This window comes from Arvicola amphibius, chromosome X (genome assembly GCF_903992535.2).
Source record: "Arvicola amphibius chromosome X, mArvAmp1.2, whole genome shotgun sequence".
Lineage (NCBI taxonomy): Eukaryota > Metazoa > Chordata > Mammalia > Rodentia > Cricetidae > Arvicola > Arvicola amphibius.
Window position 1 is genome coordinate 135,767,229 of NC_052065.1, and position 12,673 is coordinate 135,779,901.

A 12,673-nucleotide genomic window follows, 5' to 3' on the forward strand; every position below is an offset into this window, starting at 1 on the left:
CAACCCCTTGTCCCCGCCTCTTCCTTTTCTGTGTGCTGCTTTCTCCTCTTAGTCCAGAGAACTCAATGGCCCATTCCAGTCAGCTGAATGTGGACTATACCCTCCAAATGGAGGTCAGCTCCATTGGTGGTGGTCTCAGAGCAATTGGAGCAATCATTATGAGCAAATCTCCCCCAACATTTCAACCTGGCAAACACTACTGATATTATGTTTGATCTATAGAAGGGAAGGATAAGACTTACAGAACTCTCCAGTTACTTAGATCCCCTTTCTCAAAAGCACACCAACCTCTCTAGAATATGACTTCAGGTCTAACGCAAATCTTCCCAATCTAGTCATTTCCCCATCTACTCTCTCTACTTGGTAATTGGGAGGCAAGCATGTTCGTTGTCTTCCAACATTTATCCCACTCTGCAGTTCCTTAAGAATCAGTAGCAATTCCATTTCTAGCTGGTCTTATAGTTTCTGAATAAAATATCATGTCTAAATAAATTGTTTGGAGAAGCTTGGTATTCTGGTAGAGCCTTATATGCTTAGAGTTTTGATCTGTCCATCTCCTTACTTAACAAAGTCATGTAAAGCCTGCTTTCCACACAGTTGTTCTCATTTCCCCAAGCAAAACAGCAGGTTTTCACTGTCCTTACTCTGTGCATGTGTGTATATGTGATTAAAGGTGTCACCTACAGCCTTGCATACACTAAGGACTCTTGTCACTAAGTTACACCCCTAACCCCATCCCCACTGTACTTTTTAAAACTCTGTATATCTAAAGTATTTGTCGAGTTCTCCCAGCATTCTCACTTCCTGAGTTTCCTAAATTTGAAGATGCTAAGCTTGAAGATGATCAAACATACTACTTTAAGCCAAGCAGGTTGAAATATATTTAATAATCCCAGCTACTTTAGGAGGCTGAAGCAGAGGAATGGTAATCTGAAAAACAGCTCAGGCAACTTGATGATACCCCATTTCTCCCTTTCTCCCTCTCTTTCTTTTTTTCTTTCTTTTTTTTTTTTTTTTTTTGGTTTTTTGAGACAGGGTTTCTCTGTAGCTTTGGAGCCTGTCCTGGAACTAGCTGTTGTAGACCAGGCTGGCCTCAAACTCACAGAGATCCACCTGCCTCTGCCTCCGAGTGCTGGGAGATGATACCCCATTTCAAATCTTAAAGCAAAAGGGGTCTAGAGAGATGGCTCAGTGGTTAGGAGTACTTGTTACTCTTGCAGACAACAGATACAATTCCAAGCACCTATACAGTGTCTCACAATCATCCATAACACCAATAGAGGATCTAACAAGCACATAAGTGATACACATATAGGTATGCAGGCAAAAGATTTATACACATAAAATAAAAATAAATCTAAACAAAATTTTTCAGTAAAACAAATAATATAGTTCAGTAGTAGAATATGTCCCTGGTATGCAAGAGGCCATGACTTCAAGCCCAGGTACCACAAAAATATTTAATGCTCACATGTACATAAACATAGTCTAAGTGAAGGTAGTAGCAGAGCATAATGTGCTTTGCATTTGTAGAGCCCTAGGTTGTACAAACATAGTAATGACTCAGCACACTAAAACACTAAAGACATATAAAGTAGACACAGACACTCACATACAGAGACAGACAGACAGACAGACACACACACACACACACACACACATCCTTACTTGCCTCCATATTTTACCTTCAACTTGGATCCAGAAAATCCAAGATCATTGGACTGACTATTTTCTAGAAAGTTAAAATCTGGACAGGTAGTCATACTAATGCCTACTGAAGCACAACATGCCAAGTGATTAAGATGATAAAAATCCCTTAAACACTAAATCTTGAGTCTTTAGGCCTAAAGCCAGGTGAGAATGACTATCTTTGAACCTAGCATAAGAATCCACTCACTCGGGGGCTGGAGAGATGGCTCAGAGGTTAAGAGCATTGCCTGCTCTTCCAAAGGTCCTGAGTTCAATTCCCAGCAACCACTTAGTGGCTCACAACCTTCCATAATGGGGTCTGGTGCCCTCTTCTGGCCTGCAGGCATACACACAGACAGAATGTTGTATACATAATAAATAAATATTTAAAAAAAAGAATCCACTCACAAGGTAGCACTGTCTGAATGCCCCCCCCAAATTCATCTGTTTAGCTTAATCTCCATTGTGATGATACAAAGAAGTAGAGTAGGGCCTATTGGGAAATCATTAAGCTTTGAAGGCTATGCCCTCATAAACGGATTAGTGTCTTATAAAGAAGGTCCACAGGAAACTAACTTGGGCTTTTTATGCTGTTAACATGTGAGAACAGTGTTCCTCTCCTCCAGAGAATGCAAATGCAGCATCGAGGTACCACTTCAGAAGCAGAAAGCAGCCCTCACTAGACACCAAGCCTCTCCACACATTGACTTAGGATGCCCCAGCCTCTAAAACAGTGAGAAATGCATTTATTACCGCAGAACAAATGACAACTGGCCCTAAACAACAGAGCAACAAACATTTTTTGTTTGATTTTTTTTTTTCTGTTTGAACAATGCTAGCAATCAAACCTAGGGTCTTGCACATACCAGGCAAATCCTTTACTAATGAGCTATATTCCAGCCTAGTATTGATATCCTTTTAATACCTTCTTCACCTGCCTTAGCCTGAACATGTCTATTTCTCAGCTAGGCCCTTAGATTAAAGCCCAAGGGTAAAACCAGAAGCAGAAAACAGGGCTCCAGATGCTAATAGGCATTTTCTACTTATCTCATCTTACCCAATTAGCCACCCTTGCAACCTTGGTCGAGCATTTCAGTCTCATAAGATATGACCAGAAAGACACTACAGATCACAACATGATCTGAATACAAAAATACACCAGGGAAGGCCTCGAGGACAGGGTGAGTCACAACCCATTCATGTTACTTCTGCCTACCCTACCCAACTCAGTACTCCATATACCCCAAACCAGTTAGGCCCTTATTAGATGGGCTTCAAAGATCCTTTCATAGAGAAAAAAGCTTTGCAGCTTACTTCAGTCTACAAGCAAACAGAGCACAAGATATAACACATCTGACCTACCACAAAATGTGGTTAAGATAGGGTCTTCTCCCAGGTATGGTAGCATACAACTTTAATCCCATCACTTGGGAGGCAGAGGCAGGTGGATCTTAATAAATTCAAGGCCAGCCTTGTTTACATAGTGAGTTCCAGGATGGCCAGTGATATGTAGTAGCCGGGTGGTGGTGGTGCACGCCTTTAATCCCAGCACTCGGGAGGCAGAGGCAGGCAGGAGTTCGAGGCCAGCCTGGTCTACAAGACCTAGCTCCAGGACAGGCTCTAGAAACTACAGGGAAACCCTGTCTCAAAACACCAAAAAAAAAAAAAAAAAGATAAGGTCTTCTAGAATTTGTTGCACCCTAGTCCCAATCTCTATGCCGCCTCTGAAGGTCAGGAAGCAATTCTGTGGTTTATAAAACACAAACAAGGTCTTTGGGTTCAGGATATACAATGAGGAGTTAAAGTCACAGGAGAAAGCGAAACTACACAGCTCTATATTCTTAGTTAGCCCACAGCTTCCTCCACAAGCCCCTGACCCCTACTCACAAGGACAGCAGCAAGGAAAAGCCAGCAATATAGAGATTCCTCTGAGCACGGAAAAGCTTCATGTGGAAGTGCTCCATGGCACCTGGATTGTTCTGGAGGTTCACCTTTTCTGTCACATCATCATATTTCCGGATCTCACGAGCAGCATCTATGGTAGAGCAGAGATGGCCACTTAAAAAGAAAAACAGGTAGCAAGACTCCTTTCCTTCAAATCCAAGTACTAATTCTACGCACACCTTTTGTGGGAGGTTTTATCAAAAGTTCCCAACCTTAGACCTCCTTCTCTTAACTTTCTATAAACTAAGCCTGCAAACTAGATAGATCATAAACTTGTACTATACTCTAAGATGCTATTCAAGATTGAGGCTTTGCTGACAATGGAAACAGATTCCCTTTCCCATGATACTCCCAACCTCAGTTTGTCATTTTTCTCTCAAGTTGAACTATCAATCACTTAACTGATAAGTCAGGGGTCCTGTTGGTAGAAAGCTCACAAGACCTATTCAGGAAGCATGGGCTACAGTAAGCATTATTATTCTTTACTTAATTAAAAAACTTCATGGGCTGAGGAGATGACTCTGTGGGTAAAGGTACTTGCCATCATGCCTGATCACTTGAGTTCAATCCCTAGAACCCATATGGCAAAAGGACAGAACTGACTCTTGCTAGTTGTCCTGACCTACACAGACACTGTGACATGCATGTGTCACCAACCACCAATAAACTATATTTAAAGGTTTTTTAAAGAAGAATTCATGTCCATAAAAAATTCAAACAGCAAAATTTTAAAAAGTTCCTTAATACAATCACTTATAGTAGGGTAAATAACACAGCTATCATATTTAAAGTCAATTGGTCATAAAATCCTATACTGTGTTTATAAAATACATTTGTCACTGAAATTATCTTCAGTCTGTGTTTCCTGTCCATCTTCCTCACAATAGATAAACTACAAACAGAAAGAAAAAGCCTTCTCTATATCCCCTACAGTTTACACGGGGCACACAGCAAAAACTCTATTGAATGAGTGAGCAGCCTCTGCTCCCACATGTGCCACTGACTGATGCACAATGCTCTGGTTTAATAATATAAGTTCTTAGAATCTTTTGTCTGTAATGCAAAATTGGAACCTTAGTGTATCTACTAATCTCCTCCACCACTTAACTCAAAAAAAGAATTTTAGCTGGGTGGTAGCAGCACGTGCCCTTAATCCCAGCACTCAGGAGGCAGAAGCAGGTGGATCTCTGAGTTCAAGGCCAGCCTGGTCTACAAGAGCTAGTTCCAGGACAGGCTCCAAAGCTACAGAGAAATCCTGTCTCAAAAAAACAAAACAAGGGCTGGAGAGATGGCTCAGAGTTTAAGAGCACTGGCTGCTCTTTCAGGGGTCCTGAGTTCAATTCCCAGCAACCACATGATGGCTCATAACCATCTGTAATGAAATCTGGTGTTCTCTTCTGGCAAGCAGGCAGAACAGTGTATATATAATAAATAAATCTTTAAAAAAACAAAACAAAACAAAACAAAATTAGCAGGGTTTGGTGGTATACATCTTTAATCCCAGCACTTGGGAGGTAGAGACAGGAAGTTCTCCGAGTTTGAAGCCAGCCTGGCCGGGCGGTGGTGGCGCACGCCTTTAATCCCAGCACTCGGGAGGCAGAGGCAGGAGGATCTCTGTGAGTTCGAGGCCAGCCTGGTCTACAAGAGCTAGTTCCAGGACAGGCTCTAAAAAAGCTACAGAGAAACCCTGTCTCGAAAAACCAAAAAAAAGAAAAAAGAAAAAAAAGAACTAGTAATTTAGCCGGGCGGCGGTGGCGCACGCCTTTAATCCCAGCACTCGGGAGGCAGAGGCAGGCGGATCTCTGTGAGTTCGAGACCAGCCTGGTCTACAAGAGCTAGCTCCAGGATAGGCTCCAAAGCTACAGAGAAACCCTGTCTCGAAAAACCAAAAAAAAAAAAAAAAATGAAGCCAGCCTGGTCTATGTAGGAACTTCCTGGACAACCAAGGCTACAAAAGGAGACATTGTCTCCCACCACCACCACCACCAAAACAGAGGTCAACTCCTCCAACAAAAGGGGGACATTTTTGAAGTCAACACATAAAAATTTACCTGAAGGGCTGAGTATGGTGGTATGTACCCATAAACCTGGCATTTGAGAGACTGAGGCCTGAGGGTCATAGGATGACCTGTAGCCCTGAGGCCAGGGCTACAGGATGAGACCCTATCTCAAGTAAATGCCTATAAACAAAAAATAACCAACTATCTGAAGACACCTCTTAACACGCCTCCATGTGAGACAGGCAAGATATCATTGTTTGGGTACTGTTCACTTTGTAGTTTCTAGTTTGAGACTACTTGGTTTTCAAGCTCATCTTGCATTACAACAATGTGCCTGTCCTCTTAGTATTTTTTGCATTAAATCTGTGCCATGAAGCACTCTCAAATGCTGCCATAAACTGCCATAACACATCTGGTAGAAAATAAAATACATTCATACCCTCAGGTTCACTGATGTGGGATTCCCCTCTATATGCTGTGAACACCATTGGTTAATAAAGAAACTGGCTTGGGTCTTTGCAGAGCAGAATAGAGGTAGGCAGCGAAAATTAAACTGGATGCTGAGAGAAAGGAGGCGGAGTCAGAGAGAAGCCATGTAGCCCTGCCAGAGACAGACACAAGAACTTTACCCAGTAAGCCACAGCTACACAGCGATACACAGATTACTAGAAATGGGTTAAATTCAGTACTGAAAACAGCCTGGTATTGGCATAAAAACAGACAGGAGGACCAATGGAACTGAATAGAAGACCCGAATATCAACCAACACATCTTCAAATATCTGATCTTTGATAAAGAAGCAAAAAATATCAAATGGAAAAAAGAAAGCATAATTAACAAGTGGTGCTGGCATAACTGGATATCAACATGGAGAAGAATGAAAATAGACCCATATCTATCACCATGCACAAAACCCAAGTCCAAATGGATCAAAGACCTCAACATAAAGCCAGCCACACTGAACCTCATGGAAGAGAAAGTGGGAAGTACACTTGAACGCACTGGCACAGGGAACTACTTCTAAATAGAACCCCAGCAGCACAGACACTGAGAGAAACAATTAATAAATGGGACCTCCTGAAACTGAAAAGCTTCTGTAAAGCAAAGGACACGGTCAACAAGACAAAACGACAGCCTACAGAATGGGAAAGATCTTCACTAACCCCATATCAGACAGAGGTCTGATCTCCAAAATATACAAAGAACTCAAGAAATTGGTCACCAAAAGATCACATGATCCAATACAAAATGGAGTACAGACCTAAACAAAGAACTCTCAACAAAGTCTAAATCTAAAATGGCTGAAAGACACTTAAGGAAATGTTCAACATCCTTAGTCATCAGAGAAATGCAAATCAAAACAACTCTGAGATTCCATCTTACACCTGTAAGAATGGCCAAGATCAAAAACACTGATGTATAGTACGTAAATAGAAAAAAATACAAAGAAAAGTGTACAAGTCCAGGTTGTAAATATTTCAACACATAAAAAAGTATTGATGATAGTTATCTACGCAATGTATTACAAGGGATTGTTTACCTTTTGTATTTAAATATACGCATTATTTTTATAATTAGAAAAAAACTAAAACCACTTTTATATTGTTACTTGTACTTAGGAATCCCATCATTCCAAAGAATCAAGAGGAACCTGGGAATAGGAAACACTGTATGCTATCAATAAGGACAGCAGCAGGACTTCCTCTCAGGCCTCAATCCATAAAAGTAATCTCTTTGTCTCCAACTCTCTCAGAAAGATCTAATCTAGGTACCTCCACATGAGGAAGGGCTCTAGCTGGTTATGCTCACAATTGTCATAATATTGTTATCAAAAAGCATGTCTATCTGTAGAAGGTATGTAGACTTTTCTAAGCTATGCTTTTTAAATTTTTAAATCATCTTTGTGTATAGTGTGCACATGTGTATTTGTGTATGAATATAAATACAAGATCTCTCAGAATACCTATGGAAGAGGATAACCTCAGGTGTCAATCTTTGTCTTCCACCTTGTTTGAGATATGACCTGCAACTACCAGGGATTCTTCTACTCTACCTTCCAACTCCCTAAGAGTTATGGGACTGTAGACATTTACATTCAGTGTCTGACTTTTATGTGGGTTCTGGGAATTTGAAATCAAGTCCTTACATCTGCACAGCAAGTGCTTTTATCCAATGAGCCATCCCCACACCCCCTAGATTATGCTTCATAACATTAAAGTAAGAAGTCACCAGTCATTAGAGCCATATTTCCCTAGAATTCCCAAGCAGACAGTTGCAGATTCCTGATCTACAAAAACAATAGTTTGTATCAACTAGTAGATCTACATAGTTCTCTCTGGCCCGCTGAGTTGTACTAGGAAATCAACAACTTTTGTGACTCTAGTTAGAGAACAGAGCAAAACTGATGGAATAATCCCAACACTTTGTCTTGTCTCTTGTCTCTACAATTTTTGGCTCTATCCCAAACTCAAAAGCAAACACACAAACTTAGTTTTAAAAAAAAGTCAGGCAGTGATGGCACACGCCTTTAATCCCAGCACTCAGGAGGCAAAGACAGGTGGATCTCTGTGAGTTCAAGGCCAGCCTGGTCTACAGAGTGAGTTCCAGGACAGGCTCCAAAGCTACAGAGAAACCCTGTCCCGAAAAACACAAATAAACAAAATACACCACCAGGTGGTGGTGTATGCCATTAATGCCACCATTCAGGAGGCACAGGAAGACAGACTCTGTAAATTCGAGGCTGGGGAGATGGGGATGGGGGATGGGAACCCCATGACAACAACAAGATGGTGTGTTGCTGTGATTGGTTTAATAAAAAGCTGAACATCCAATAGCTAAGAGAAGAGTATAGAAGGGGTTTCCAGGAAGAGAGAGAACTCTGGGAAGACATACCACAGACCATGTAGTAGATGGATTGACCCTTGGCTCTCGAGGTCAGAGAATACTGCAGATCCAGACAAACTGCAGACTAGGAAGCCACGTGCTGGGATTAAAGGCTTATACCAAAAAATAATAAAGTCTTTAAAAAGTAAAGTAATATAAAAAGAATAAGCCACATAAGGATGGGAAATACACAGGGTGACTAGATCCTGTATGGTGCTTTGTTGACTCTGAATTGTTTTAAATGCTAATGAATAAAAAAATGACAGCTATTGTTGAATTGTGGGAAAAAATAGTTGCATTATACCAGCATATACATTTTAAAGATGTCTTTTAACTTCAGAATGGAAGTCAAGTGATGTGGGATTCCCCTCTGTATGCTATGAATATGTTTTATTACCACTGGTTAATAAGAAGCTGCTTTGGCTTATGGCAGGGCAGAATAGAGCTAGGTGGGAAAACTAAACTGAATGCAGGGAGAAAGACAGCAGAGTCATCAGAGAGCTGTAAGCTAGCCTCTGAGAAAACAAGACATGTAGTAAATGAGGTAACACTACTGCCATGTGGTAATACATAGACTAATAGAAATGTGTTAATTTAAGATGTAAGAGTTAGTTAATAAAAATCCTGAACTAATAGACCAAACAGTGTTGTAATTAATATAGTTCTGTGTGATTATTTGGGTCTAGTCAGCTGGAAACAGTCTCCACTTACAGTCAGGAAATACGTTGTGTTGAGGGGGAGGTTATGCCTTGATTTCCACAGGAAACAAAAAGAAATGGCAACCCTGACTCCTGGAATCTCAGAATAAGACTGTGTCTATGAGCTGTCTCCTCCCATCATACATTCCTCTCTAGAGAAGAGCCAGTGGCTGACTGTTTTGCTTTTCTGACCTTCAAGTTAAACCCCAATTTCTGTCTCTGGGTTTTTATTAAATTGTGCTACAAAAAGACATGTTACTTTGGAAAGAGGTTCTGCTTTAATTTCCATAGAAAATAAAAGATTTGTTCAAAGTTAAAGATGATCAAGTTTGATCGAGGAAGACTCCCTGAAAATGTATGTTACCTTTAAAAGTTTATGTATTTTCAGTTTCCTTGGAGCTCTTCATCCAGCTTCAAGACTGCTGGCTGAAATGATCCAGCCTCACAGAATATTCCAGTCAGGGTCCCCCAAAGATTATCAGCACCCTTAATCAACAGAAGTAGTCTAAAGAGCTATGACCACATTTCCAAAAAATGGATTATGGATACTTATTATCATTTACGAAGAGTTGGTTACAAGTTGTTATTGGTAATGGTCATTAAAAAAGCTGAACAAATGAGATTAGATTCAGGGATCTCGTTCTAAAAAGAAAAGGGAGAGATATAGAAATGATAGGATAAAAGGGTAGATTATTGAATCTGCTTTAATCCAAAAAACAAGTATTAATCTCAAAATATTTTACCTTGGGATGGAGTTTGGGTCACTGATACAAATTTAAAGTTAATTTTGCTATACTCTATGTATATTTCTACTCTTGTTAAGGTATTTTGCTTATGCAGCTCATTTAAAACTGCAATGTATAATTAAGAAATACAGATTAGTAGTCATCTACAATAGTTAAACTTATAGTCATGTTAGGTATGTTTTTCAAGGTCATACACAGATATAGATAGATGCTCTCAAATACTTCAAAGACCAACACAATATGGAATTTAACATATTTAATAACCGAAAAATTTCCATAACAGTGATACGCATATGCTTCTGGCAAGCACCAATTTACATCAGAGAAGAAGGTGGGAATCAAAGAAACTGTATGCAACTTGTTTTCTTTATGGCAAAAGCTAGCCATGTGGGTAAAGAAACTGCTCTTGCCTCAGTTGCTGACAGTTACTGTCCAAACTGGACCAGCAGGATACAAGAAAGGCGACTGCTGAACTTTGCCAAGACAAGGTAGATAGTCCTTGAGAATTCCCTGCTTCACAGAAAGTCTGTCAGATATGCTAGGTCTGTAGGTGGATGCCCCAACATTACAGAAGAACTTTGGGTGACTCTCCAGACAGCGGGGTCTTTGATGGAGTTGAAGACTATATAGGTAAACTTATAGTTTTCATTCGTTATGATAGAAAGCAAATTAGGTATAAAACTTCAGACAAACCAAGATAAGACAGATAATAGAGTTCACTAATTTTGCCAAATACGAATAGACAGGATATTATTATAACTATAATCTTACTTGATAACTGTTTCTGTTGTATATAATTTTAACATGTTAAAGTTAAAATCTTTCTTTTTGGTTGAGTGGTGGTGGCACATGCCTTTAATCTCAGCACTTGAGAGTTAGAGGCAGATGGATCTCACTGAATTTGAGGCCAGTCTAGTCTACAAAGTGAGTTCCAGGACAGTCAGGGCTGTTATACAGAAACCATGTCTCAAAAACCAAAAAAGAAAAAAAAAGAAAGAAAAACCTTCTGTTTAATTAGACAAAAGGGGGAAATCATGTGGAATAATCCTTTTGTACACTGTGTATATATTTGTAAATGGAAGTGGAGCTTTTCTATTCTGACTGCCCAGTATCCCACAGCATATATATCGCTATAACTGGTTTAATAAACAAGCTGACTGATCAATAGCCAAAGAGGATATAGTTAGGAGGGGAAAGCCAAACTGAGATTGATGGGAGGAGGAAGGATAGAGTCAGAAGAGCCGCCAGACAGACAAAGAATGAGTCAGACATACAAAACAGGATAGAGGAGAAACCATGAGCCTCAGAACAGCACATAGATTCTGAGTTAAAGGCCAACCTGTAGCTCCTTATCTACTGGGAAACCCTGTCTAGAAAAAAACAAAACAAAACAAAAAGATGTCAAGTTTATAAGGTTAGGAGACATAAAAGCTTAAGTTGTTTATCAAGAAAATGTTTTAAGGTCTACAAAAATATTTTTAGGATGGTAATATATTATGAAATAAAGTGGTTTAGGTATAAAACTTTGGACTAAGATGGAATAGATATTTTCTCCGTATATGCCAAATACAAATGGACTGCACATTGTGAATCTAATTCTTATATAACAATTATTCTTATAATTTTACTATGTTAGAGTTAAAATCCTTTTTATTTAGACAAAAAGTGGGAAATAGTGTGGGATATTTGTATACTGTGTGAAGATGTATTGCAGTGAATGGTATAATAAAAAGCTGAACGGCCAATAGCTAGGAGAAGATTATAGAAGGGACTTCCAGGCAGAGAGAGAACTCGGGGAAGAAAAAAGGAACCAGCCAGATGCGAAGGAAGCAGGGTGGGCAGTATGTAGATGAGCTAACGAGTCACGTAAAAGAACAGAGATTTAAAAATAGGGTTAACTTACACTGTAAGAACTAGTTAGAGACAAGCCTAAGCTAAAACCAAAATTAATAATAAATAAGTCTCATTATTTGTGAGCTTGCAGTCATGATAAAAAAGTACTACTATACTATTACTGCTTGGCATTTCATCAAATTCAACTCTAAGCAAGACCTGCATACTCCCTATTGGCTCCTATCCCAGAAACTGCTCAGACCCTAAGTGGAAAAGGCCACCTCTTAGAGTCTTGCTAAAAGCATTTCAAGAGGTATGTGAGCAAGTGGCAACCAATAGCTGTACCTGGGAATCTATAGGCACATTTGGCCTGTTCACAGGAAGTCCTGCCTGAACAAATCCCATCAAACCCTAAATATTAAGGGAAAATGCCCAATGCTACAGCTAGTGGATGGAGTTGTACATAACACTAACTCAAACTCTACCCTGCAGCATTTTTGCTGGAACTTGAAGAAAATACTCCATGCCTATGTGGACATCACATCTCTGAAACAGGACTTGATGTTTCACAGCAGAGTAAAGAGAATAGAGTTCAAGCAAGGGAACATACTGATAGCTCACTATAGCAAATCAATAATCATTCAACAGTCAGACAACAGCTTAATTGGCTCCCTGTCTCTAAATGGGCTCACTACCACCTCACTGTAAAATGTTCCTCTTCCATCTTTTTGTTTTTTTAAGATAAGGGTCTTTCTATGTAGCCCTGGCTATCCTAGAAGTTTCTATGTAAGACTAGACTGGCCTCAAACAGAAATTCATCTACACCTACCTCTTGAGTGCTAGGATTAAAGGCAAGCACCACCTTGCTTGTCTCCACTTC

The 12,673-nt window shown here is 39.9% G+C and overlaps 1 protein-coding gene across 2 annotated transcripts in view; it reads right to left on the bottom strand.

The window, feature by feature from the left end:
- The window catches only part of Bcap31 (B cell receptor associated protein 31), a 38,557-nt gene that overhangs the window by 19,516 nt on the left and 6,368 nt on the right, over positions 1 to 12,673 (bottom strand). For both annotated transcript variants that reach the window (XM_038316197.1, XM_038316196.1), the window contains exon 5: positions 3,577 to 3,724. In XM_038316197.1, the coding sequence (XP_038172125.1) occupies positions 3,577 to 3,724 (148 nt within the window). The remainder of the gene's footprint in view (positions 1 to 3,576; positions 3,725 to 12,673) is intronic.